This window comes from Buteo buteo, chromosome 11 (genome assembly GCF_964188355.1).
Source record: "Buteo buteo chromosome 11, bButBut1.hap1.1, whole genome shotgun sequence".
Taxonomy (NCBI): domain Eukaryota; kingdom Metazoa; phylum Chordata; class Aves; order Accipitriformes; family Accipitridae; genus Buteo; species Buteo buteo.
In genome coordinates, this window is record NC_134181.1 from 39,879,870 (window position 1) to 39,907,034 (window position 27,165).

Here is a 27,165-nt window from a genome sequence, read left to right on the forward strand (position 1 = left end):
GGAGGTTCTGGAGCTCCAGCTGACTTCTGTGGCAGAGCATCAAGTGTTAAATGACTTTTTCACTTCTGGCCTTGTCTTGCTGGGTATCTTGACATGCAAATACTAGTACCTCCATTATAACTTGCTATGTTTATTGCTTAATTGATGAGCAGGAGTAGTGTACCCACATAATTCAGGGGACTATAGGACTTGGCCCACTGAGCTTGTGATTCAAGCATATGATAAGGAATAGCCCTAGGTGTTGGTTCATGCTGAAAGTCCCTGCCCTATCATCAATTGCCCTGCTTCTCCTGAGGAGTGCTCTGGGTAGGCTTGTGGTTCCCGTTTATCATCTATCTCCATCCCTTCTTGATACCAGCCCTGTGCTAAGGTTCTGCTCCCACCTGTTGGGTGACTTCTTAAAACATGCTTGCTATTTTGGTTGGAGTCGCTTAGTGCAGTTCTCAGGGAGTCCTTATGGCTAAATTGTCTTTTCTGGTCTGAAAATATATTAATGAATCTATCTACTTTAAGTGGATAAATTAGGGAATAACTTGATGTGCACATGTGGACTTGATGCAGGAGTGTTTCATGCAAATGATTCCTTGTGTGATCAACCGAAGAAGGATTTAAAACTGTTCTCAATGGAGGTTTTCTAGGGGCAGCTACCTGTCTCTCTTTATACACTCCCATCAAGCCTAAGCTAAGAGGAGCCTAGTAGGACTGTTCCCAAACTGGGTGATGTCCCAAGACAATGCTGCAGAGTGACCTTGGCCCCTGTTTTCCCTTTGTGGGCACCATTAGCCATGCTCTCCAGGCTCCTGCGACAACATGCTAAGTCAGCAGCTGAAGGATAGAGCTCCTCTGCAGGTTGGACCCCCTCCTCCCTCCAGGCACAGCAAGCTGCAGTCGGGCTGCTGGGCTGACCCTCTCAACCAGGACTGCTGTTAACTGTTAGCTTTTATTTCAGATGGCGTCTGCACCCAGAGTACCAGCTCCCCTCCCTGCAGTGAGTTAAAAAAGCTCAGATGGATACAGAAGACTTTCTTTGTGTGGCTAAAAAGAAGTAACAATTTGAAGTCCATGTAAAAACATTAAATGTAAGAAATTTTCATGTGAACATTAATGTAAAAAGACATCTCTAGTTTATAAAGAATTTTTTTTTTGTCATACTCCTAATAAAGAGTATTGAAAGAATGGTCAGCTTTATTGGCATTGTCCTATCAATGTTTTGATACAATTTCCATGCATTTTATTTTTTTATTACAGTTATCCTTATCCGCCCCCCAGTAGACACACCGAAATTACTGGCTGATAACAGTAATTGTCAATTACAATATCCAACTGTGACTTATAGTTCTGCATGATATGTCCTTATAATTCAATGACTTTGCAAACAGAGACAACAGATTGTGGGGTTCCTGCAATATGTGACAGGAGATTCTGCCATACCACGTTACTTATTTCTGTCTTTCTTTGGCATGGTGATTTCTTTTACCTAAACTAAGATGGAAAATATTACCATTGTTCTTTGTTTAAAAGATTGTCCAGTCTCTCCGTGTCTGTATACATGGGGAGATAGACCGTTAAGTTTAGACAAAGAAGAGCAATGTTTGTCAATGAAAACTGCAAAAAGAAGAAAACATAGCAACAAATTATCTATCTAAATTGCATGGTTTCAAGGATCCCTTATGTACCCAGAAGTCCTGTTGCTGTTGCTTCTGTTTGCCTTGAAGACCTTCAGCTGCAGAGGCATTTAAAACAGCCTGTCTTGAAACCAGTGAACTTTGAAGTCTATAAAAACCAAACTGAACATCTGTTTGTATGTTAGGACCTCACTGAATGCTACAACTGGATGCCATGTGGAGAATCCTTAGCTGAATATGGAAACCTTTCAAATACTGAGGAGGAGGTAAATATTCTCTATCACTTTATCCTGAAGGGCTTTTTCACTTGGTCTATTAAATTGTCCCTTTTAAACCATAGGAGCCTGGACAATTAACAAAACAACAAGTAAACTTACACACTTTTATCTTTACATCACTGTAACCTGCTGGACTGTGCTAGTGAATGGTTCGGCACTCCATTAAGTATTTCAGGTTCTTCAGTGCAGGAAAACCAGTGAGCTTTTCAGTGTTTCTTAAATGTTATAAATTGCTAGTGGTCAGACTGAAGGAGATTCCTGTTGTGAATTAGCCAGTGCCACGATACTCAGTGGTGAGGTAATAAGAACAGCAGAGCTCAAGGATGGAAGCTGCAAAGCTTTAACCAGCTAGATTATAGACCTAGTAGCAGAGCAAGAGCTAAATTGTGGAGTGCCATAATCCAGACAACATTCTCCTGTAACTGAATTGTACTCAGGGATTTTGCCTTGAGGGTGAATATTTGAAAGAAAAGGTCTTGGTTTTGCTATATCCATTTTCATCTATTACCAGTGCTTAGTATATGTTGATTTTCTTAATTGCAACAATTTGCTGGGTCATGACTTGATTCTCAAGTCACCCTGACTAATGTGATCTTCGTAATTGTGATAGGGGAAATTTTTGAAGTTTGAAGACACTGAGTGGCACCTGCTTGTTTTTCTCATGTTTGCAGTATCTGTTTTTGTATTTTTTTTTCCTGCAGAATTGCTTGTTTTTACTTAGGTGTAATTAATGTGGTGGTTGAGACCCCTCAAATTCAGTGCTTCATTGATAAGACATAAGCAGCTTTACAACACTAAACTTGTCAGCTTAATAGCAAGCTCTCGAACACTGTTACATTAACAAATGAGTTTGGGTGCAGATTGGAGAAATATATCAATTAGTAATCACAAGAAGTCTATTTTCCATTTTATTTTAATGGCAAGTTTAATAAAGATTATTTAAACACGTTCAACTACTTTGCATCGTCCTACGTACACTTAAATACAACTTCTATGAGGGTTTTTAAAAAATTATTTTCTTCTCCTGATGTAGCAGACTGTGATAACACTGTGTCACAGCTATCTTATAAAACTGGGTTCCTGGCATTCTCCCATATCCTTCCAGGCAAGGATGTCTTGGGTTACTCTAATGGAATTCTATCTTATTGGTAAATAATAGTCTGCCTTGATTAACTGTTCCAGTGTAATCCCTTCTCCCCTACATGTAATAAAGTAGTTGAATTAGTAATTAAGTGGATTACTTAACACTTAAGAACGACTGCATGAGAGTATAAATGGGTATACAATAGGAACATCATTCTTACTGTAGACTTATTGGTCTGTATTTTGTTTATTATACTAGGACAAAACCAAAGTAATGGACAGCAGAGTCCTGTAAACAGAATGGAAGGCAGAATAGGCTCCCAAAGCCTGACTTCTTGGATCAACACCATTTTTACCTTTGATGTTTTCTCTTACTGAATTATATCCATTATTAAGTGTATGTGATGAAAAATACAGTAATTTGCTGGGATAAAGCTAGTGTAATGTGGCTTCAAGGGGCATACAGTGAAGGAAAAAGCCCAAGTATATTTATGATAAAAGTGCTAGCAGAGGGAGCCTGTATAGTTCCTCGAATATGGTGGTAAAATTGCCATTGGCAAAAGAAACACAGAGAAATGGTTCTTCTAATAATTCTTTACCATTTTCCTGTTCTTCCTGCTGAGACTGCTAAATGCTTTGTTGGCCTGAATGACATTAACATCATCCCCTCCTTGAAATGTGAGAGCTATTATTATAATGTTCACCCTTATTTCCGTGGTTGGGGAAAAGAAAGCTATGCAAGTAAGAAAATTGATTATTATTTGTGCATTGGGAGCTTAGTCCCAAATGGCACACAGGAGTGTGAAAAATCGAAGATAATTGTCATTTATATGTTGTTTTCGTAGGGTTGGATTTCAGCTATTTCTGCAAACCCCGAGTATCTCAGCGGGAAAGGACTCTCTTGAATACATGGTTTTCATGTTCCAAATACATACCCATTTACGTTTTAATTTAGCAGTCTTTGTTGTAAATATGTAATTATAATCTAAAATGTGATTTTACAGAGAAGGAAGCTGGTTTTCTCATTGGTGCCTCCTTCCGTACTTTCAGTAGCAGAACAACCTAAACTTCCAGAGCCAAGAAGGAGGCAAGGCTACCTTTTGACTGAGACACTGGCCTAACTTCCCAGTCCCTCCTTACCACTGTTTGTATGGATTCAGTTGCATTCAGAAGAACCAACGTTTTACTCTTTATCTCCAAAGGCAACATTTCTTAAGCTTTGGGAGTCTCAGTTACACTGAGGCTAAGGTGTAACAACCATTAAGAACTGGCCTGGATGCAGAGCTAGAAGGCATGGTGTGATAATGCCATAGGGCACAATGGGCTTAAATTACAGTCTCTCTCTCCCCATTCCTCTTCCTGTATAGGGAAACAGGACTGCGTCCTTCTTCCCAGTCATCCGTCTGTTCCCCCTTCACTTACTCGCTGTTTCTGCCATCAGGGTGAGGATGAGATTGGAGAGCCGGAGCAGCTCTGGAGTTCAGTTAATGAAGGAGTTTCCCACTAGGTGGTAGTGAAGAGAATCGTGTCACATGTACTGGTCAGTGCACATTTTAATTATTTTTATCGAGGGGAATCCCATAAGGATCTTACAAGCAGAATAGCCTAGCATAGCTCTGAGCTACACTGTCAAAAGTGGATCTGTTGATTTTTTTTTTTTGCCTTCCCTTTCTGCTCATTTCCATGCTATTTGTTCCTCCCAAAATGAAGCAGCATTGACAACTATACCTGTCATGTCCTTTCCTGAAAGGTGAAGTGTGTACATGAAGTTACTCTCATTCTCTTTCCACCTCCATTATAGCAGAATCAAGACATGGTTAGCTAAATGTCATCTAATGACATTTAAGCAATTTGGAGGTGAGGATTCTTTGTAGCCAGTACTTTCATCTGATTTTTCTCCACCACACTTGCCTCTGAGAGCTACCCTTCCAAACACAAAAAGAAAAAAAAGAACACCTTATTTTTGTTTGCTGCTAGTTTTGAAATACCTTGACAGGTCTAAGTAATGCATCAGTCTACATCAAAGGTTCCAGACAGAACAGGTATTTTGGAAGGACTTTGTAATGTCAGAGTAAACTGTCACTGAAATTCAGAGTAAAGCTCTCACGTAGGACCAAAGACAGACCATACAAAAGATATGCTGAGAAAATTATCTGGGGAATGCAAGCAGTGCTCCAATTTGCAGTAAGACCAGATGCTGGGTCTGCAAGGAAGAGTAAATTTCTCTTGTGAATTCATCTCACCGCTATCCTGTAATGATAGAGCAAGCTTGTGAAATCACTTAGTAGTCTAGTCACAAAGCCTGAGATGCTGAAAAAAATTATACTTTAATTGCTCATCAGCTATAAATCATTTGTGCCAAATTAATGTGCTGGAAATTGTGCAAGACTGAGAAATTCGAAGCTATTTCAATAAGGACACAAAGCAGGGATATTGTTTCATAGATACCAGTATCAGTTTTACATCCTACTCTCAGGGAAAAAAAAAATTAAGAAAGGCTCGATTCAAAAGGATGGAGAGGTTCTTTTTCCCTCTTGCATTTTCTCTATCATAATCGGTGAAAAGGGTAGCAAACAGGCATGCTAGAGGCACTGGGACTGCACCACAGTGGAGTGAGGATTCCAAATTATTTGTCTGTTTTCTAATTATTGCTGTAGGTTTTTCTGCTGTGCTGAGGGAGAATAAAGGCAGGGGACTTCTCCATTGTGCAAGTCCTACCCAGAGCCTGAGCATTTTTTTACCAGGGGATGTGCATATGTGGGAACACCAGAATTACCACCAAAACTGCTTGACTAGGCTGTGCACCCTACAGCTCAACGTTCTGAGCATGACTCACTCCTCTCTCCTTGCATCATATCCACCAAAGCTTTCTGTACCTACTGAGATGGACACAAGTACTGTGTATGGGGCGTAAGCTGGAGGGCAAAGAGCTATATGGTCAAATAGGGGAGAAGGTTTTTCAAGGTAGCCCAGCCTGAGCTGGATGAGAGGAAATGTTAGCATTACTCACCATCTAATCTTTCTAGTACACCTAGGTGCCATGACTGACCCCAGCAGGGATCCCAGTAAGCTAGTCAGTCACGGTCCTTTGAATGTTTCCACCTCATAGTTGATAAATCTGATTCTCAAGCAGATTTTAGTAAGTGGGTAGAGCGCTGATTATGTCAGGAGCTCTAAGGTCATTCCTGTCTGCAAGGCCCAAAGGGTGTGAAAAGCACAGAGGATTTGGATGCTGAGGTGTGACGACACCCACATCACTCGTTTCCAATGCATATACAGGCATACGGGGCGGGGGGAGAAGCCTTCAAAGTCCAGCACCATACTACTAAAAAGCACTGTTTAAGTGAAGCACAAGAATCCCAGGCATTCCCTCCACCGAGACCAAGTCAGTCTGTGTTGCGTATTCAGCATCTCCCTTCTGCAGCGTCCCAAAACTTCAGGTGGCTGGAACATGTTGCAGTTTCCTCTTTATTGATGAAGGAACTAAGCTAGCAGAGATGAAGTGAGCCACCCAAGATCACAGAGACAACTGGTAACAGAACTGAGGAGAAACGAGCCGTTCCTTATCTTCCATCCTGTGTCATGACTACACACCAGCCTAAGTTTTTTTTCCATTTAAGAGAATAAATGAGATGGACAAAATGGAAATTGTTTATTCAATCCACTAATAGAAATAAACTAGAGCGGGCTCCAAATGCCATTTTAGAGGCATCTGGCATCTCTGTAGATGCAACGAGAATGTCCCAATGTCTCATTAATTTTTTGAAGATTTTAGCAAAATTGTATTCAGGCACAGAATTTCTCCATACTTTTTTTTTTTTTTTAAAAAACAAATACCTAATTTTACCAGACCCGGCCATTGTTCTTCTCTTCACATTGAATGCAGTTACATCACCTCCAAGCGTGTGTTAAAACCGGCTCTCCTCCCTCCCACACCAAAAGGAACAGCGAACGAGACTGCACAGCTGGACTGGAACAATCGCTCCGAACTCCGCAAAGCCCCCCCTTGCACAAATCACTGCAAGCGAAGTGACAGGGGATACGGATTACTCCAGTGAGCAAACCTAGGGCACTAGTTCTGCATTTGGCAGCAGTGTAGCCGAGGGCTGTCGGCACCGAAGAACCGTGCGAGGAGACGGGACCAGCATCGACGGCTGCCAGTCCCGCTGCCTGGGACTTGCCCAGTTTTGAGATAGGGCTGGTGGTAACATGAAGCCTCTGATTTTTATTTGCTCAAAGTATGTTGAATGTTATTTGCCTGCCTTAAAAAAAAAAAAAAAGTATTTTGAGCACTCGATCCTCTTTATTTTACTTGCTTTGTTTAAAAGACAGAGCGACCTCCAGAAACACACCGTGAGTGCTCGCAGTTGTGATTTACCTTACCTGAACTCTGCCTTTACCACCCACCCCTCCATCGGAAGGAAAACCCACCGCGACAGCCACTCGAAGTCCGTCTGGGAGGCGGCGGGAACTCGGCGGACCTGCCCGAACACCGGCAAGAGCGGCCGGTTTCCCACGCTCGGAAAACCGCGGCACTCTCCCGCTCCCTTAGGCCACAGCCCCGCTCACCCCACCAGCCCGGGGAAGCCTGAACCCCCGGCCTTTTGCCCCCGCTTGGCTCTTCCCGACCGGGACCTGCCCGCTTTTCTGGCGGAGAAAACTCCGGTTCTCCCCCCCGGTACCCTCTTCCCGGCACACCCGCGCAGCGAACCCGCCCGCCCGAGCCTGAGCGGCGGCGCTAAGCGCGGCCGGGCCCGACAACCAACAAACCACCGTCGCCTCCTCCTTCGCCTATCGGCGCCTGCGCGCGGCCGGCGGCGGCGGCACCGGCACGTGAGGGTGTTGTGGGCACGTGACGCCGCGCCCCGCCCGGCGCCGGCCCCGCCCCCGGCGCCGGCCCCGCCCCCGCCGTGCGCGAGCGCGGGGACGCGGCGCGGCCTGGCCTGGCCGCCCGGTGCCCGCCGCCTCGCCGCCCCGCCCCCCTCGCCGCCCCGCCCCGCCCCTCGCCGCCGCCGCCGCCGCCGCCTCGCCGGCCATGAGGCCCAGCCGCCGCCGGCGCCCCAGCGCGGCCCTGCGTCGCGGCTGCTGAGCCTCCGTCCTCCCCGCCACCACCATCGCCCTCTCCGCCATCCCCTCCCCGCCCGGCCGGGGACCCCCCCCCCTTGGCTCCCCTCCCTCCTCACAGCCGCCGCCATGTTGGGCCGGGAGCCGCAGCGGGGCCGCCACTGAGCCCCGGAGCCTGCGAGGCGGAGGAGGAGGAGGCGGAGGAGGCGGCGGCGGAGGAGGAGCCCGGGGCCTGGCCGCCCCGCACAGCCCAGCCGGCCGGCCGCCCAGCCGCAGCCATGGCGGAGCAGACCTACTCCTGGTGAGCCGAGGGGCTGAGGCCGGGCGCCGGCGCTGCGGGCCGCGGGGGCGGGCGGGTGGTCGGGCGGGGGGGGGGAGCGGCCCCGGCGAGGGCCGGACCGGGCCGGACCAGGCCGGACCGGGTGTTCCGACCCGGCCTCCTGCCGGAGGAGCGGGTCCCCGCGGCGGGGATGGGGTCCCGGTCCCGAGCGGGGGGGCGGGGTGCGTGTGTGTGTGTGTGAGGGGAACCGGCGCCGCGCTTCGCCTCTCGCCGCGGGACCGCCGGCTGCGGTGGGGGCTGGGGCATAAAGGGAGCTGGCGGCCGAGGGGCTGCGGCCTGAGGTTTAAGCGCGGCCGAGGAGGAGGAGGAGGAGGGATTAGGGGGGAAGGGAGGAGGGACGTCGTGCGAGCCAGGGGATGGCGCGGGGGTGGGGGGGGCTGCGGGGGTTCCCCGTCGCCGCTGACAGGCGGGGAGCGGGGGAGAGGGTCGCTGTGAGCGCTGTCGTGGCTGTCATCCTTCCCTCTGCCGGAGGTGGGCTTGGGCGAGCTGGATCTCGGCACGGCCGGAGGTGGCCGACGGCGATCCTCTGGGCCTGGAGCAGGGACGGTGCCTGCGCTCACCTTTGTGAGGCTGCAGGTAATCTCTCTGCCTAAAGGGAGATTTGTGTCGGTGTAGGCTGGCTGGTAAGTCAGCGGCATGTGTGTGTGTGTGTGTGTTTTCACCTAGTGACAATGGGCTTGTTCTGTGTACAGGAAATAGAATGAGGAGGAAGAGACCAGTTCCTGTGGGAAGACATGAAGTGTAGCAAATGAGAGGGCATTTTTTTCTGTGTCCTGACACTGTCTCGGGCCTAGCTGGCAGCGGATCAGAGAGACGGGGTTCGGTTTCTTCGTGTAATTTTGTACTGTCGCGGATCGCAACCAAAATACCTCAAATAATTTACCTGTGCACCGGCTCTGTTGACCTGACCGCTGCCGCAATTTAATCGTGATACGGTTACTGCATTTTAAATCCATTCCAGTGATATCAACCAGAGTTGTTTCTTACATTTTTTGAAAAAAGTTATGATACACTTATTAAAAAAGGAGTTAAATCTCAGCTTTTGACCTTAGTGTGTGCTGAGTGTGGAAAAGGGATTGAATATGCAAGTAATATTCCTATTCTGAGTGGTTCTGGAAATCTTTCCCATTACTTTTTCAAAACTTGGAACCCAGCGGGGAATTCTGTTCTGCCACATGTTGAGACTTTGGCAGCCCCTTCTCCCATCTCCTGTCACTTCTCTGTCAAGAACCCAATATACGTATTGGTCGTTTGCTTTTTAGATGTTCTTATTTTGTTTCACAAGCTCAGTTCAGGCGGTGTTCTGCTCTGCTTTAAAACAACAGTATGAAGACAACTTCTTTGCCTTGAAGGATTTAACTACGTATTGTTACAGTAAATGCGCGTTGGTACGGATTTAGGTGGTTTATTGTAGTTCAATTAGATGTCCCTAGTGAACTAGTGTATTAATGTGTTTTAATGGCAGAATGAAATTACAAATTTGTAAAATACTCCAAGATTTGTCAGCTTTCTTTAAAAAAAAAAGAACGAAACAATGTCAACTGTGCATTATTTTGATCTTTAACTACCTTGCTTTTTGAATGAGTGTCTTTGCTGTCGTAGTATTCTAAAGGGAAGGTTTTTAACAGAGGCTGGGAGGAGGATTAACTCTTCTTTAGGTTGCATATTTTAGGGGAATGAAGTTGGGATTTAAGTTGCTCTTTACTGCTTGCTAGCTGGATCACAAGAATAGTAGTTCTTTCTTACAGTATTGAGGTTGTAACAGAACAAGGATGTGAGGCTTACGTCTCAAAACACTGGAATTTTGTGTCTATATTCAATAACGCGTCCTCATGTTTTTGAGGTTTCTGTCACTTTGCATTTTGTCCCGTGATCAGCATTGTCTGGGAGCTATGGAAAGAGCAAAAATCCAGTTTCAGACTAAGGAGTCCTGTTCTATAACTTGTGTGCTCTTCTCTGTGGATGCATGTTTAATTACTTCTAGCAACTATCTTGTGTTTGTTTATTTTTAATTGTGGTAATGCAACTCAGCATAGAATTGGCTAGTGCTTTAGTACTTTTAGGAAAAATGCGCATGTTGTCAGCTGAGGAAACTGGGACTTCTGTACAGAAGAGTTGTACAGAATTGTGTCCAGCAATTAGGCCAGTTGTACAGTTCTGAAGTTGGCAGATCGCATCCTGTCCGTTTGCCGGACGCGGTCCTTTTTCTGCGATGCAACGGCTGCTTTCTCAGAACAAGTGCTTTCCGTGTTCCTCGGTGTAGTGTCTAGCTGCTGTGCAGATACCTTATTTCACATCTGAAAAGGCATAATTTGACATTAACAAAAATCCTTTAATGTACCTATCTTCGTATAAATGTAAATTGGTTCCTGGCCGCAGTAGTGTTTCCCTTTTGTCCAGGAGTGTAAGGCTTGATTACGCCTCTTTTTGTGCATAACTTATCAACATGTGTCGTAGAATCACTGTAGCTTCCTAAGATATGATAAAGGTTTATTTTGGGTTTCACTTTTTTAAAATTGTCTCAGATGTGTTAGAAATACCTTGAAAAAATGTCCTTGCAAGCTATGATTACCGGACATTAGCATTGTCAAACACTTAGGCAAAAATAGGGCTTCTTTCAGTGACTGACCTCTCTGTTAATGATGTTGTTTTGAAGAGATGAGAACTAATTCTCATTTTGCTATATTTATTGTTCTGTAAACATAAATCTGAGATTTTAAGGTGGGTTTATATTTTTGATTACCAAATGAAATTGATTGCAATTACTTTCTTTTATTAAGATACTATAAGAAGGAAGTACTTGCGCTTTTTCTCCATCCCTTTCATAAATTTAAATACGTAAGTTGCCTTTTGTCACTATTCTTGTTATTTCTTGTAACAACCTCTTCTCTTTTTTTTTCCTTCGGTACTTCCCACACCTATGACCATCTGTACTTTCACTTAGCTCTTTTTAAATGTCTTAAATAGTCTTGCTGACCCAGTATTTCAGATATAGGTGTGTTATCCCCGAAAGGAGGATCTACTGAGAATTTTGCAGGTGAAACTGAATACTGTCATCCTGGAAAAACTAATTTTAATGCAAAATGTGGGATAAGTGCCAGATGGAAATGCTCCTTCAGAGGATATGCACTTTTTTAGAAAGAAGGTGTTGGCTTGTCAGTAGTGAGTAGAGAAACTTTCTTTGTGAAGTACCTGCAATAATAGAAGGAAGTTATCAGAGCTATGTATGATACTGCTGTTACTCAAATCTTCAAGCCACAGAGGAACGCCACTGCTGGGTCGCAAGGTTGCTCGTGATGTTCTAGATTAAATGAGAGCTGAAACTAATTTTCTGCGAGTGGAATGGACTGGGACAAGAAAGAGGTTGTGGAATACCCCTTTTCCCTTTGCTTCCTGTCTGTATTCCAGTGAGGAAATGGGACTGGGTAGCGATAAAAGTTCCTGCTATAACAGGTGAGGGAATAAATACGGGAAGAGCTGTTTGCCTATCACCAAAGCGTGAGTAAGAAGTTAGTAAATGCCAAGGATTTTATCTTGAGGCACCAAGCTGTTGGAAGTATTACAATAGGGGAATATGGAAGTAGCAGGACCTAGATCATTACTTTGTGGAGTACTTGGTCTTTCCTTAATTTCTGGCACCTTGTGGTGAGATTTTTGCACGGGATCCTATTTAGAGGGCACAGCAGCATGCATATCTTGTTTATCTTCAGTTAGTAGGTGTTCAGTGTTTTTCAAGGCCTGATGTAACACCCCCTCCCTTTTTACTGTTGCCCAGTCTGGCAATAGAGATTGCTTTGTTCCTTTTTTGCCCTTTGAATGCACAAAAGATTTTCACAGCTTCCTTCATGTGTGAAGAGAGAAGGGGATTTCTACACCAAAACCAAATATATTTTTAATTTTTCCCTTCCCAGAGTGTTGTATAAGAGTAATACAGATTGCAATGCATGCGTGTCCTGTCAGGGTGATGATTAGGAGACAGTCTGGGAGGGTAAGCTAAGAACAAAAAAAGAAGCCGCTGTATTGAGTCACTAAGCTTAAAAACAACTGAACTCCCTCTTAAATGTTTTAATCAGTGGAATGATTCTTGTATTAGCCATCAAATGTTTGATGAGTGAAATGGTGGTATATTTAGAAGCTTCCCTACGTAATGCAAAGGGCGTGGAAATTAAGTCTAATGATGCGTCAGAGTAATCAATAAAGCTGCCGGGTTTTGGAATAAGTGTAAATGTACAATGCCGTCTTTGCCCCTGGGAGAATTCAAATCAGTTGGTGTTAAAAATCTTCCTAGATTCAGAAGTCTTGAGAATTTGCTTTCATTGCATTTAAGCATTTAACATGCTACTGCCATGAATTAAAATACAGTCTCTTCCAGAAGACTGAGGTAGTGCTTTTAAGTCTTAGTTGGCTGGATTAGATGTATATGTGGGAGGGTAGGGAGTAAGAGGAGCTACAGCTTGTTGACAGAACTTGTCAAGTGCTAGTAAAATAATTTTTTGCATTCAAGATTTTTTACTAGCTTTGCTCAGTTTAGGTTGAGAGACCTTAACTGTCTAATTAAGGTGTTTTGAGGATGGGAGGCAGTTTACAACAGAAACAAACCAAATCATTCACCTGAATTTTTAAGGTATTGCAATTTTTAGGCGACAGATTGCAAAGCAGATAGATGAAATTCTGTTGGGTGTACTGTCTAAAATCTGTTGTGAAAGCTTGGCATACAAACATGGAGTTTGGCCTTTAATCTTACATTTTTCAGGAACTGAAATTACGGGCCACATTCCATTTTAACGATTGTTAGAAGCCTCCTGAGGACAAGGATGTCATTGTATGAATGTGTGTGAGTATCTGGCATCAGAAAAGTGACTTAAACCTCAGTAAATCTGAGAATATCAGGTTTATGGTTAATATGTTTGTCTTCCAGTGCCAGTCTCACTTCACTTGTTTGTTATCCTCCCTCTAGCTTTTGCTATCTCACTGTATGTCTACAGCACTGGACTGAAAGACAAATAAGTCAAAGAGCATGGGCTTAGTTGAAGCTTACAGTTACTTGAATGTACACATATATAATGACACTGATTAGCAAAGAGAAAAAAATTGTCCTGCTTCAATGCAAAGGCTGTATTTACTAACATATTAATAATTTTTAAAGAAAAATTTTAAAGTGAAGAACATGAATCAATGTTTTCTTGGTGCTGATGTGCAGCACCTGTTTTAATTAAGAGTTCTGTCAGTTCTGCCTTTAGCCTTTTCAGGATATTGCGGCAGCAGAAGTTAGTGGTTCCTTGCTTTTTACCCAGTGATTAGAGAACTTTGCCAGGATATAGGAGATCAGTTCCATCCCCCAGGGTTTCTGACCTTGGGTGTCTCACCTTCCAGGGGAGTGCTCTCATCACCAAACTATGTGTTATTCAGAGATTGAGCTTTGTGTGTCCATTGAAATCTGTTTCACTTCATATAGAATACTGTAAATATTTGCTGGGCCAGGAAGCAGGCATGCCTTTCTGCCTTCATGATCAAAATACTAATTTGGGATTGGCGGGGACCTGGGTTCCACTTCCTGCCTTGATAAAAATGTAGTTCGGAAGACCGAAGGGGCTGTAGTCTGTGGGGGTAGTTCAGGCTGCTTTTCGAGAGATGAGTTTGAATTACCACAAAGAGAAGACAACCTGAATACGATTTCCTGTGTCATAGATAAATGAGCTGTTAGGTGTGTGGATCTACCATTATCACTACCTTTTCTTGTGCTTTGTGTCAGTTTTGATGAACCTGAGAGCATCTCTTTCTTCTATTGAAGGGTGTGATCCAATAAAGTAATTGCTTATTTTGTGCACTTCGGGAGTTTGGTATGAGTCAAGCAACCTGATGCTGTTGGAATTTGAGGAATTGTGTGTGGACCACCAAGCAGGCCAGATGAATTGAGGATATTAAGTTCTTTGAGATTAGTTGTGTTTTGGTGAATACCACGGTTTTAAATATTAGATTCAGTTGCTGAAATCTCTGTCAATAATCGCTTGTCGCTGAAACACAGTGCCAAAAAATGTGTACTTATGAAACCTTCCTACAAGAAGTAGTTTGAAATACGTGTCATGCTTTTTAAAATGCAGTTATTCCAATTTCCCAAAATGTGGAAGAAGAGCAGAACAGACTCTGGTCTTTTTTAGTATCTCAGCTATTTTATTTTGTTATTTTGGTAATGTGATGTATCAACATCTCTGGCATATGTGCCACCATCTTTATTGCCCTTTGACATTTTATGATGACTCTAGGCATTACAGTATACTCTAAAACCAAATAATTGACACAAGCCATTTAGTCAAACAGTCTAATTTAATTCTAGTGACATCTGAGTAAAGTTTCCAGGAAGAACCAAGGCTGAAATTGGTCATTGTGCACATTTGCTCATTGGTGCTACATTGCTTTGGTGTAACTGATAAAGGTTAAAATTTGAAACAGTTCAGCCAATTATGTGGGTTGGGTGGAGTGAAACACAAGCTAGTGTGCTAGCTGAACTGGATCCAGGCAATCAAACTGACTTTGAAAGGTGATGATTTAATAAGATTAATAGAGTGTATGTGTCATTGCAACACTTCCTGGTCCCCTTTTTCCCTCTCTAATTCTTCCAAGGATGCTAACGTTGATGATCTTTTCTCCTACACCTTTTACAAGTGGTGTCTGTGCTTGAAGTACTCTGATCTGCCAGACCAGGGTTCTCCTCTCATGTGCTATCCCTACAGAAACTCGGCTCTCATGATACACTAAGTGTCTCTGTCTACCAGAACCACCATGATGACATTATCCTGGAACTGATTAATTGTGTAGCTGTTGTGCTGTCATCTTCATTATTAGATTCTGTTGAGTATTTCTTTTTAGGGCCAGGTCTAAGCCTTATGTCCCAAATTCCCTTGGATGGCCTCCATATCTGTATGTCACATTTAAGTGGCGTGGTGTAGACAGGGGTGTCAGAAAGTCAGAATGTTCTGCTGACTTTTTGGAAAGATACCCTATAAGTGTTAACGAATCAGTTAAACCAGAACATTTTTAATATCCTATGACAACAAGGATTCAAAATAACAAATATATTAAATGAGACGATCCTTATACTTTGCTGTGTGGGGACAGGGTTTAAGGATGGAGTGGCTTTTTTTTTCAGGGTGTCAGAACAGAGGTTCTTTAAAATCATCACAGCCAGTGTCCTGAAGTAGAGGGGAACACACTAAGAAAATTATTCTCTGTTGCACAATGTTGTGCTTAAGATGCCTCCCTTATTACTGAAGTTGCCCATGTAGAAGTTAGAGATATCTTATCTTACAATCATATCTTACAGTTTATATATGATAGCATTTTCCGTAACCAGTGGAATCTGAAAGGAAAATGATGGTGTTTGACTCTCATTTCTTCTCTCCTTCTTCCTTCTGAAAACAGTATTTTCTGTGTCTGTCAGGTTGGGATGTTCTTTCTTTACTTCTTGTAGCTAGTTCATAGGCTTTTGACCCAAGAAAGTATTTTCCTATGCAGCACAGGTAAGTAGCTGAAGACTGTGAGATGATTCTCTTCCATTTTTACACCTTAGCCACATTTCTGCAGGCATTTCCACAACAGAGGTAGTGTGGGGGAAGCGGGAGGAGACCCAGGGGGTTCCACCCTCTGTTCACACACAGAATCTTTAACTTTAGGCGTGAGTTGGCAAGCTTACCTGCAGGAATAAGCTTGAATCTAGATTATTCTTCAGTCCAGCTGCTGGGAAAAAAAAAAAAAAAGTGCTGTGCAGTGTGAACTACTGGCTTTTAAAGCCGAGCACCCTCCAGTCTTCTGGTGTTATTGATTAGTTCTAGCCGGTCAGTGCTTTTCTGCTTGCCACTTTCTGTCTCGAAAGCCTGAATTTACTTCTTCATTCCTATGGACTCTGCTGGTTTTGGACAGAGGTATCTTTAAAAAGTCCTTTTGTTCATCTGATAACTAGCCAGAAGATAACTTCTAGTAAATTTGCAAGGATACGTAATTTTAAATAACTTTAGAAGTTTGTCAGAAGTTTACAGAGATCAGTAGAAATGTTAAGAATTTACACGGTTCCACTGAATCACAGAAGTTTGGGAATTCCTTGCTTACACCATTTTCTCATGTCAGTAGTACTGCAAATAGCAACTTCATGCTAGAATAGCAAAAGCACTGTTCATGGTGCAGCCTAGTTTCAGGTGGTACAAAAAATCAAGGGGGCTCAGCATGTAAATTTGGTGCACCTGTCTCTACAGCAGTGAAGCACAAGTAGGGTTGCAGGGGGTTTCTCCACACAGGTTAAGCTAGTAGCAAGTGTATATCCTCAGGATTTATTTTAATTTCATTAGTTACTTGGATTAATAAGTTCAGCTTACTCCACTTGAGAGAGCGTAGCTTGGGCAAGAACTAGCATTACAAAATGTTTGAGCTTTGCGGTAGTGTGATTAGCAGGCAGAGTTAAACACAGCAGCTGAGTTATGGCGTGTTCTGATGCAGTGTTAGTTCTGGTGTCTGTGGCACTTAGCAATCTGCCATCCCTCCTTCTGTTGGATAGCTAGCTCCAATTTAAAACTTGATTTAAATTTATTTGGAAACTATTGTAGTGGGTAGAAATGCAACAATGAATTCTGAATAATCATTGTAATTAGGATCAACCAGCTGTTGGTACAGATGTGTTGGACATATAAGACCAAAGCTCAATGGTCTGTTGTTACACAAAGGACTGTTTTTACTAGTGTAAATTTACCACTTTCAAGGCTACAGTTGTGATTTATCTCGCCATCATCTGTGTTAGACCCATTTGGCAAGATAAAATAGGTGTAGCGTGGCTTCGACTGACTTAGTCAATGACAAGTCCATTTTCCGGGTGACTGTTAGCTAAAGGTGAGGTTGGTGAAATAGCAGGAGGCAAACAGAGCCAACAGAGCTGGATTGTATGGATTTCTGTAGCCTGTATTACAGTCTGGTGAGGTGAGGTATGTCTGTGTCTTGCTTTCTAGGTTTGATGGCGCAAGGTCATTCTGGTCCTTTTTAGAAGTTCAGATTGATGGTCTGTTTGCTGGAGGAAAGATTAGCTGTTCTGTGAACTCTTTTCTTGAGGTGGCTGATCCTATACCTTCACTTGAATAGCTGCTCTGAGAAGTTAGCACAAAGGGCTAAAAGCTCTCATGGGGAATATTATGATCTCTGCAGGGTTTTGAAGATAAAGCGTAGAATCTAATTAAGCTTTATGTTGAAAATAGTTTAAAGAGCTTTTTTTTTCTCTCAAAAAAGGAAACTTTAAAGCTAAATAGTGAAGAGCTGGACTTTTTTTTAAATTTTCTGCTAACGACTACTTCTAAAGCAGATGCAGCTGTAAGCAGTTACAGATGGTACAGAACAGAAAGAACCTCTTTATCATACTTAAGTGCCTTACAAGAACCCCAATGTTAGTTTTCCAGCTAGTTATCTTTCTCTTTATTTTTTTATGTTTTTGCAGATGGAACATAAAAAAGAGCTACCTTAAAGCTAAATCAAAAGATGAAAAAAGTCTGCCATAAACCAGAAATAAATTCTCTGCAGGGTGCTTTACTGGAAGAAGTTTCATAAGATTCCCAAAGCACTCTCTCTAAAGAATGTTCCTACTTTTTGCTGTTGTCACAAACAAAGATATTTGGACTAGAATTTGTTGAAAACAGTCTCCATCTGTTCTTCTGCTGCCTGTTTTTTGCACCTGGAACTGAAGCTGCTACCTTAAGCCTGACACTCTTAAGTGTTTTAATGTACCGTGCTTCTCTTGCACACAGGTTGTAAGGCAGAGGTCAGGCCTTGTCCAGTCTGTGACAGGACACCTTCTCTCATGTATGCAGTGTATTTATCTGTAAAGTGGTCGCATTTGTTACTGTCCACACCTTTGAGTTTGCACCTCTCTTAATTGAAGGTAGCAAAACCAAGGTGCCTGTTTTGATGGGCTGTATTTTGTATTTTCGTGCCAGCTGAATCCCCTCGCTTCACTTCATGCAGTTTGAATAGTCACGTTCACCTCAGAATCTCACCAGCCATCATCTGACAACACTAATTTGTCTTGATACAGACCCAGCATATGAAAGCTGCTTAAATCTGGCTAGACAGACTGGATACTCTATAGTTTTGACTTGTACAGGAATATACTTTCAACATTGTCCCTGAAGATTCATAGTTTGGTGCTGATGCTGTTAACTCATTCTTTTATGGATTTTTTAATGAAAATAATGTTTAATTCTACCTAGGCATGTAATGATGAAGTATATATCATAATCCTGTACTGTGCGGGTAAGTCAACTCATCAATAGCACTCAGAGCTGCTCTTTCTGTATGACAAGGTCATATTGATCAATTTGACTTTGGTTTTGGCTTGTTGATTGTGAGGCCTCATTGTTAAATGCTTTGATTAAACTATTAGTTGTTAGTTTTATTTTTTGATTTGACTTCTGAATACATTGCTAAAAAGAGTTTGGATTTCCAAGCACATAATCAATAAAATACTGGCCTAAGTGTCAGAGGTATGAGGTGTGGTTTTGTTCTGGTTTTTTAAGTAAACAGTAGAGTCAATATAGATGAGATAACATCCTCGTTTCTGACTTTAGTGATAAAAACAAACAACCTTTCTTCTGATTAGAGAGCCTACTACATTTTGATACCTTTAAAAAATATTAGAATCAAGGTATTCTGAATATTTGTAACTTAAGTATGGGAATTACTGTGGAAATTCATAGAATCATAGAATGGTTTGGGTTGGAAGGGACCTTAAAGATCATCTAGTTCCACCCCCCCCTGCCGTGGGCAGGGACACCTTCCACCAGACCAGGTTGCTCAAAGCCCCATCCAAGCTGGCTTTGAACACTTCCAGGGAGGGGGCATCCACAACTTCTCTGGGCAACCTGTTCCAGTGTCTCAACACCCTCACAATGAAGAACTTCTTCCTTTCATCTGATGTAAATCTACCCTCTTTCAGTTTAAAGCCATTAACCCTTGCCCTATCACTACATGCCCTTGCAAAAAGTCCCTCTCTGGCTTTCTTGTAGGCCCCCTTTAGGTACTGGAAGACTGCTATAAGGTCTGCCTGGACCCTTCTCCAGGCTGAACAACCCCAACTCTCAGTTTGTCTTCATAGGAGAGGTGCTCCAGCCCTCTCATCACCTTCGTGGCCCTCCTCTGGGCTCGCTCCAACAGGTCCATGTCCTTCGCATGTTGGGGGCCCCAGAGCTGAAGGCAGTACTGCAGGTGGGGTCTCATGGAGCAGAGCAGAGGGGAAGAATCGCCTCTGTTGACCTGCTGGTTACGCTTCTTTTGATACAGCCCAGGATACGGTTGGCACCGAGTTTAACCTTGAAATAACAAAATTTTTTTTTATATTGGGATGGAAAGATTGTCTAGGAAGTAATGCAGCATTCAGATCAATAGTCTCCACACCTGAGAGGACTTCACAGTGTCTTTGTACACTAAGTCTTAGGTGAGTGTTCTTCCATCAGTTTGGCCAGCTACATTTTTGAATCTATATCAACTACAAAGTCATGATGCCTAGTTGTTGGAAAAGATAGAGACCCTGGAGTCTCTGCTAGGGTATCTTCCTGGGACCTATTCTAGGATTTAATTTAATTCTTTCTGGTAGTGCCTGCATATGTACATGCTAAGCTTTTCTGTAGCACTCATTGCCAAAATGCCTGTATCTCACAGATTAACCAGTTGTATGGTGCTAGTATGAGTATTCTCGCACTTTCTCCATCTCTGAACCACTGTGGAGCTTCAGTTGTTGCATTTCCTTTATGAGGAGACAGTGACTTGCCAAAAGAGGTGGGATTTGTAGCACGTTCTGCTATCGGAGTTCTGCTCTGCACGATCAACTCTTATCACTTACAGAAAGAAACATTATGACTGTGAATAAACACCTCTTTTATTGGGCCTTGACTCCAGCGAGTATTATACTCCAGATAGTTAGAGCAAGGTTAGTGGAAGAATATCTGTACTGCTGGATCTAGATGTGTTGGCAGTTACAAGGTCCAGAACTGGGCACAGACTTTATAGTGGTCTGGGACAGTTTGCTCTCTGGGAGTGAAGCTTTGATGAGAACCTAGGGATGCCCATGCAAGATGAGGAGCAGGGCTAGAGGGAGAGCCTGGTGATAAAGGATGGAGCTGGCCACAAGGCAAAGAAGTTAAGCAGGAGTATGCACAGAATGTTTTCAAGTAATACTTTGAGAGCGAGTTAGGCTACTCAAGGTGGACTCTCAAGTATAATGTATGTGTCTTGAGTGAAACTGTATACTTGGAAGAGGATCAACTTCATCTCCTGGTTTTGGCTTGTGGATGAGATCAAATATAGCATTGAGTAGTGGTATTCCTTTGTGTGCTTGTTAGGAAACCTGCTGTACTTTTTCTGTGTGGTGTTCTCTGTTTTGCTTCTGATGGAGATACTTACTTTGGTCTGAACTTTTTTGATTTAGTCTGTTACCTGCCTCTGCATCCCATAGGAAGTCAGGTTACAGATTTGTTAAGATTTATTGTCTTAAATATTTAAGTATTCTTTTTGCTCAGTGTGTTGTTTCCTGTTGAAGCAAAGCTGCCAAAATGATTACATATTTGTTTTACAGTGCTTTACAATAAGATTTTCAAGGTGAAGTCGTTTATTAGGTCCTCAGAGGCAATACAGCTTGTCCTGTCTGTAGTGCTGGATTATTTGTGCTTTTCAGTTGAGGTCTGCCTGGTTAGCTCTTGGTGTAGCAAACTGAGCAGTCACTTCAGTTCACACAATTAAGACACCTTGGCAGGCGTCTGAGCACTGTGGCCGTGCAAAATCTGCACTTGCCTGAATGGGCTGAAGGACAGTCTCAGCACAGCAGCGTTGCTGTGGGGCTCTGGCCTTCGCACTGGGGTTTCTCTTGCAGAATATTGCAGGCTAACAGATGTACAGGAATTTCCCTACATATCCTGAGAGTCCTCTCTTTCTGCCACATAATTAATCTGTTTTCTTTTGTCATTGCCCTTTTTTAACTGCTTGCTGGCACCATGACAACCATAATATTCTGCATATGATTGAGTGTTGATAAATATGGCCAGGATGATGTGCCTTGGCTCAGTTGCACATTAGATGAACTTAGCCCTGGATCTTCAGTGGATGTCTGATACCCAGGTAATATGGCTGTAAGAGGACCAAAGGGAGGAAGGTGAAGTTGATCTATTAGTCATATAAAGCATTCATCCTGAACAACCTTATTCAGAAAAATGCCATTTCTGGACCTGGATTACTGACAGTGTCTGGGATGAGGCTGAATTGCATTACTAGAAGAGATGCTGTGTTTTCTTATGTTAAAGACTCAGTTATCTGGAATCTTGTTCAAATAACTTATTGCTTCAGTTCTAAAAAACACTAATATAGTTCCCTTTCATTATGGTAAAGTGTGAAAATTTGTTATCCCTTGTTACTAATAGTAGCCTTGAATTCACTGTTTATAGTTCAACTATTGGCAGTTTTTTGTAATGGTATTTTTCCGTGCTATTAGGAAACTTGCTGTTGAATATCCTGTATCTTGTTACTGCATAGGAAATGGATAGCTTTGGATGAACAGGATTCCAGAACTCCATGGCAATTTATTAATAGGGTCTACATGACTAATTTGGAAAGCCTGCAGGGCCACAGTCTTTCAAAATTTAGACCTGTTTGTTGAAGTGAGATAACAGAATCTCCTGACCCCTCTGGACACTGAATAATGCCCCCAATCATCTGAAGAGATCCAACTTTCTCTGGGTTATTAAATCTTTTGCTGGCAATTTGTGCAAGAGAGAGGAACAAAGGAAATAATTTAAAAACAGTTGTAGGAATGATGTGAATTCATGATTTTTAGAAAGTATGGTGCCTTATCGGGGAGTGATGTGCCATATTTTTTCCATGCAAGCTATTCAACACTGTAAAATCAAGCAAGTATTTAGATTTTCTTAAGGTTGTGTACACCTGAGGACAGTGACTCTGCAGTTTGCCCAACTAACAAATTCATAATGCTCTTATTTTGGAAACAAAGGTTGCTTGAGTAGTAGATGTTTTGTAACTAAAAGTGTCTTGGGTATATAATATGTTGAGATATTTTTTAGAAATCCAATGCTAGGTGGATGTTTTCTTGATGATGGGGGGCTCCTCAATTAAATTTTTAGCATGTTTGTAAATAAGCTCCCCCCCCCAGCTTTTTTTTAATGTTGTGTTACCAAACTCAAAGATATGCCACCACCCCCTCTTTCTGATACAAGGCAGTGGGGAACATAAGGCTAAATGGTAATAAAAATCCCACACAACTCTGTAATACCATTTACAATTTTCATCACAAAAGTCAATTTTTCCCATCTTTTTATTGTGGTATAAATGTATCAGAGATGTACCAGAACTTGCTTTTGATTTTGCAATTGGGTAAGTGACTAACCTGCATTGGGTTCCTCTTTTCCCAAGAGGAAAGATCACATGAATGTGAAGGTGTACTGGGTAAGGTTTAAGGAACGTGTTGTGTTTCTGCTGCCATGTGGTTAGCGGTGTGGTTCCTAATTCCTCTTAAGGTGTTGCTCTGTTTTAGGTCAGCTACAAAACCTCCTTGCTGCCTAGCCAAGCTATGCATTCCCCGCCGTAAAGTTACAAAAACTCTCTTAAGTAAAAAATGTGGAGGGAGCAGCTGAGAAACCCTTTATGTAACTGTGTTGGTCAGATTTAAGATCCATGTTGTTGTTTTCATGACATTAAGAGAGAATTGGAAGTCTGTGATCTCAGCAGAGACCTTAACGGCAAGGTAATCCGTTACCTGCTTTGCTTATTAACAAGCCATTGTGTTCTGTACCAAGTGTAATTTTCATACCAAGACATATTCCATCTCTATAGTCAAAATGGGAGTTATGAGCCGGTGTGTGGTCCTGAATCTAGGTCTTCTGTTCAATTTGGGGTGTAGCCATTAGTCTGGCATTTTGTTTAAATAGCAGCTTTGCATTGCAAATGCTGGAGTTGAAAATATTTTTGTTTTATCACTTCTTAGACTTGTTACTGTAAAGTGCTTGTCTCTTAGAAAATACAAGCAGTGTTGCAGATCATTAGCATTAGCAAAAAAACCCCAATATTAACTGTTAAAGGATTCTCCTTAAAAAGAAATTCCATGTAACTAGTCATTAAACTTTTCTGTATGGACAGTTAGCTCTGGGCAGTTCTCTGATGCTTTTCCTGGCTTATTTGTTTATTCTGACACTTCAGATTGTTTGGTTTATTCACTAATTATAAAAGGAAATGTTTTTGCTGTTCTAGAACATCCTCTGTTTTAAGATGCCAGAGACTTGAGCTGTCTTTTGTAGTGTCACTTGACTGTTCCAAACTGTTCTGGAGAAAGAATGATTGACTCTGGAAGCACTAAACTTAAGTTTATTTTAAATTAAATAACCTGTTTACACAAACTTTAGGAAGAGCTTCTATACTTCAGGGCATTCACTTGGACTGTTTTGTTTGTTTGTTTTAGGAATTCATAACTGTTTAACTTCTTGAAAGAAAAGAATTTGTATTGAATGGCATACGCTATGGCATCGGAAGTCTGTGATCAAATGCTAGAGACACTACTGTTTTGCTACAACTTGCCTGTGACAGTTCTCTGAACATTAAGTTAGGTAGCTGTCAGGGATGGGGTGCTAGGACATTGCCAGGCTCAGTTGCTTACATTTCTCATACCTCACCATGAGGAGCATCATAGCATTCATATAGCTGTGTTGTGTTTTGTAAAGGAATTTTTCACTTGTGCAATTGTCTGGGCTTGGCTGTGGTAGAGATGCTTATATTTGTGTTTGTCTTTTGCTAATAATGTCTCAGGTGGTGTATCTCTAGCCAATGTCTTCCGTTTGAACTTTCAAGGAAATCATCATTCTGTGCTTTGATTATTTCCCTATTACCATGGCAAATAATTCATGCTTCTAATTAAGACACTTAGAATTGCACAGAAGGATGGGCAGGGAAAGAATACAGCCTACTTATGCTCACAATTTATCTGTCTTTTAAGTTTATAGAACAGTTATTGCTAAGGTAGCTCACAGTTTACAAATGAAAATATATAACCTTCTGATTCATGGTATCTATCTACTGAAGGTAGAAGGGAATAGCTACTTATTTTGAAGAGCCTCATTTTGTCTGGTGCATAGGGAGGGATGTGGTTAGGAGAAACATTGTGCCATTACCTAGATTTGTGTTCCACTAGAGAGAAACACATTCAGAAAGACCCTTCTGTTTAGTACTGAGGGCTTGAAACTGGGAAGGCCATGAATTCCCTAAATAACTGACGACTGGCACTGATGACTGGCACTTTCATGCTTAGCAGAGTTCCTTACGCAGGTCTCAGAAACCAAAAGGAGGTGTCTTTGTAAATGTGAAATGAATGGCAAGCCATTGCAGAGTCTGGGAATTAGGTAATAAATCCAGAAGCCTATTTCAGTGTTGGTTGGAGTTCAAAGAGAAATTAGGAGGCCTAATTAAGGTATGTGTTAAACACCTGGGAAATATCAACATTGAAGAAGACTGATGGTAGTGTCTTTGTTGTCCACATCTAACAGTGGAGACTCCAAAACTAATGATAATTCTGTGATACATTATGACTGCATATTGCAAGCCAGATATGCTACTTCTGCCTTTTTCTTTTCTTCCTGTTATAAGTAACCTGGATTCAATTCTGTCTTGACTGAATTGTGGTGGATAATTTGTGTACTCTTTCCTGTCTTCAGGAAAAGTTATTCGTAACTCTTGTTTAATACAAAAAGATTAAAGTCACCAACATTGCCAATGACATTAAAGATGTCTCCATTGTGGTAGTTCATACTGCACCATGTCTGTAACTGGGTAGTGCTGCCATTGCACACCTACTGCAGGAGAAAATGAGATGCTTAATGTTAAAAGAGAAAGTGCTTTTCTAGTCTTTCTTCTTAATAATATATACTGTTCTCCTTTGTCAAGGACCTATGTGATTAGATATTTATCCTCCTTCATTCCCAGGAGACAGGACATTGTGGTTCATGCTTTCTGTTTTGTGAAACAAGATTTCATATAGATGATTACATCTCTGGAATCTATGTCATTCTCCCCCTAAAAGGAATTGATAAGCAAATTGTCTTTCTAAAACATGAAAGAAGCCTAGAGCAAACTCTTTGTCATCACATTCCTGGTCAAATCCAGTATTTGCCTTCCACAGAGTTCCTAATATTTAGTAATGTCTGTCGTTTCCCATGGGGTTGCTTAGGTGAACATAATAAGTGAGAGCTGTTGAAAAAGAAAAGAATGAAGACTGGCTTCATCATGAGCTAAATTGGGTGAAAACTGTTTTGGATTGTATATGTGTTTTGTATGTAGTTTTCCAAAATCATGCTAGTGTCTTACCTTCACAGTAAGTTATTCATCAGAGAAAGAAAATACCAAGTATTAAACAAAATTTATGTAGATTAATTGAATTCTTACTCATACATGCTTCAGAAATTATGGGGTGATTATTCACATCATCTTGCTTTTAAATTCCAAATTTAGGACTGCATAAATACCTGAACTGAATGGAGAGACCAGAGGATAACTGCAAACCCTCAGTAGAAGTGTGCCCTCTCTCCACTGACTGGGTAGGGAGCAAGGTCTTGTAAATGTAGTGCTCCAGATGCCCTACGTAGGAGGACTTGAATAACCTCTGTATCCATTTGCTGCAACACCATTTGACTGAACATCTCAAATTTGTAGAGAGCATGACAGTTTAGAAAAAGTGAAGTGTTCCCATTCACCTACTGAGGTGTCAGCAAGTACTAGCTGCTGTCGGAAAACTTCACTCCAACTTGCTTAGGAGATTGCATATGTGCATCTCCTGCAGTATCACAAATAAACGTGAGCCCTAGCCGTGTGCCGTGAGCATGGCTCTGTATGCGTTTAGGATTTTTAGAAATAGTTTGGGGTTCAAAATGTGCTTTCTAAGAGTTGTGCTGTTATAGTAATTTCTGGAGAGATTAGAGGAAAACATTTAGACAAACCAGTGTTAAGTCCTGAATAAAGAAAAGTTCTCTTCAGTTTTTCATCCAGAAATCACCTGTCGCTTTTTTGTCGCTTTTTTGTCGCTTTTTTGTCGCTTTTTTGTCGCTTTTTTGTCGCTTTTTTGTCGCTTTTTTGTCGCTTTTTTGTCGCTTTTTTGTCGCTTTTTTGTCGCTTTTTTGTCGCTTTTTTGTCGCTTTTTTGTCGCTTTTTTGTCGCTTTTTTGTCGCTTTTTTGTCGCTTTTTTGTCGCTTTTTTGTCGCTTTTTTGTCGCTTTTTTGTCGCTTTTTTGTCGCTTTTTTGTCGCTTTCTCACATTAAGACATCACCCAGCTTTGTTCCTTTTACGTAATTACTTGTTTTTTCTTGCATTGCAGATACCATGATTTAGAACTCTCTTAAAATACAGGATACGAAACAGGCAGGAAAAATGTCTTAAACTTTGTGCTGTTTTGATTTTAAACTGCTTAATCCTGCGCTTTGCTTCCTGTGAAGTGTTAGAGCAGCTTATGTCTTGTCATCAGCCTCTGCTTGTTTCCAGAGTGGTAGACAGAGAAACCTAAAGGGAAGGTCTTTTGCGTATCTCTGCGTGTGTGTGTGTGCTTCTTTCCAGATGTAGTGACATGGGACTTCAGCTGCGGCTTGTGCCTGCATTTGGGGAAGCTCCTCTAGCCACGGTTTAGTCTATACCTGGAATAGCATCGTTCTAGCCTTCGTTTGCTGGGCTTGACAAAAATCTGGTCTGGATGATCAGGGGTCTCTGATGTAAG

At 42.1% G+C, this 27,165-nt stretch overlaps 2 protein-coding genes across 11 annotated transcripts in view; both read left to right on the forward strand.

Moving 5' to 3' along the window:
- Positions 1 to 7,741, forward strand: part of C11H12orf43 (chromosome 11 C12orf43 homolog) — a 30,935-nt gene extending 23,194 nt beyond the window's left edge. For 5 of the 10 annotated variants that reach the window (XM_075041750.1, XM_075041747.1, XM_075041740.1 and 2 more), the window contains 3 exons: positions 950 to 1,079; positions 1,811 to 1,891; positions 3,246 to 7,741. The gene's annotated coding sequence lies outside the window, so the exon portion shown is untranslated. Of the gene's footprint in view, positions 1 to 949; positions 1,189 to 1,810; positions 1,892 to 2,604; positions 2,993 to 3,245 lie in introns of those variants that run through there. The other 5 variants (XM_075041742.1, XM_075041741.1, XM_075041744.1 and 2 more) reach the window with 5 other exon arrangements.
- Positions 7,742 to 8,053: 312 nt separating this feature from the next.
- Positions 8,054 to 27,165, forward strand: part of SPPL3 (signal peptide peptidase like 3) — a 61,403-nt gene continuing 42,291 nt past the window's right edge. The window contains exon 1 of the mRNA XM_075041756.1: positions 8,054 to 8,351. Within this exon, the coding sequence (XP_074897857.1) occupies positions 8,329 to 8,351 (23 nt within the window). The 5' untranslated portion in view covers positions 8,054 to 8,328. The remainder of the gene's footprint in view (positions 8,352 to 27,165) is intronic.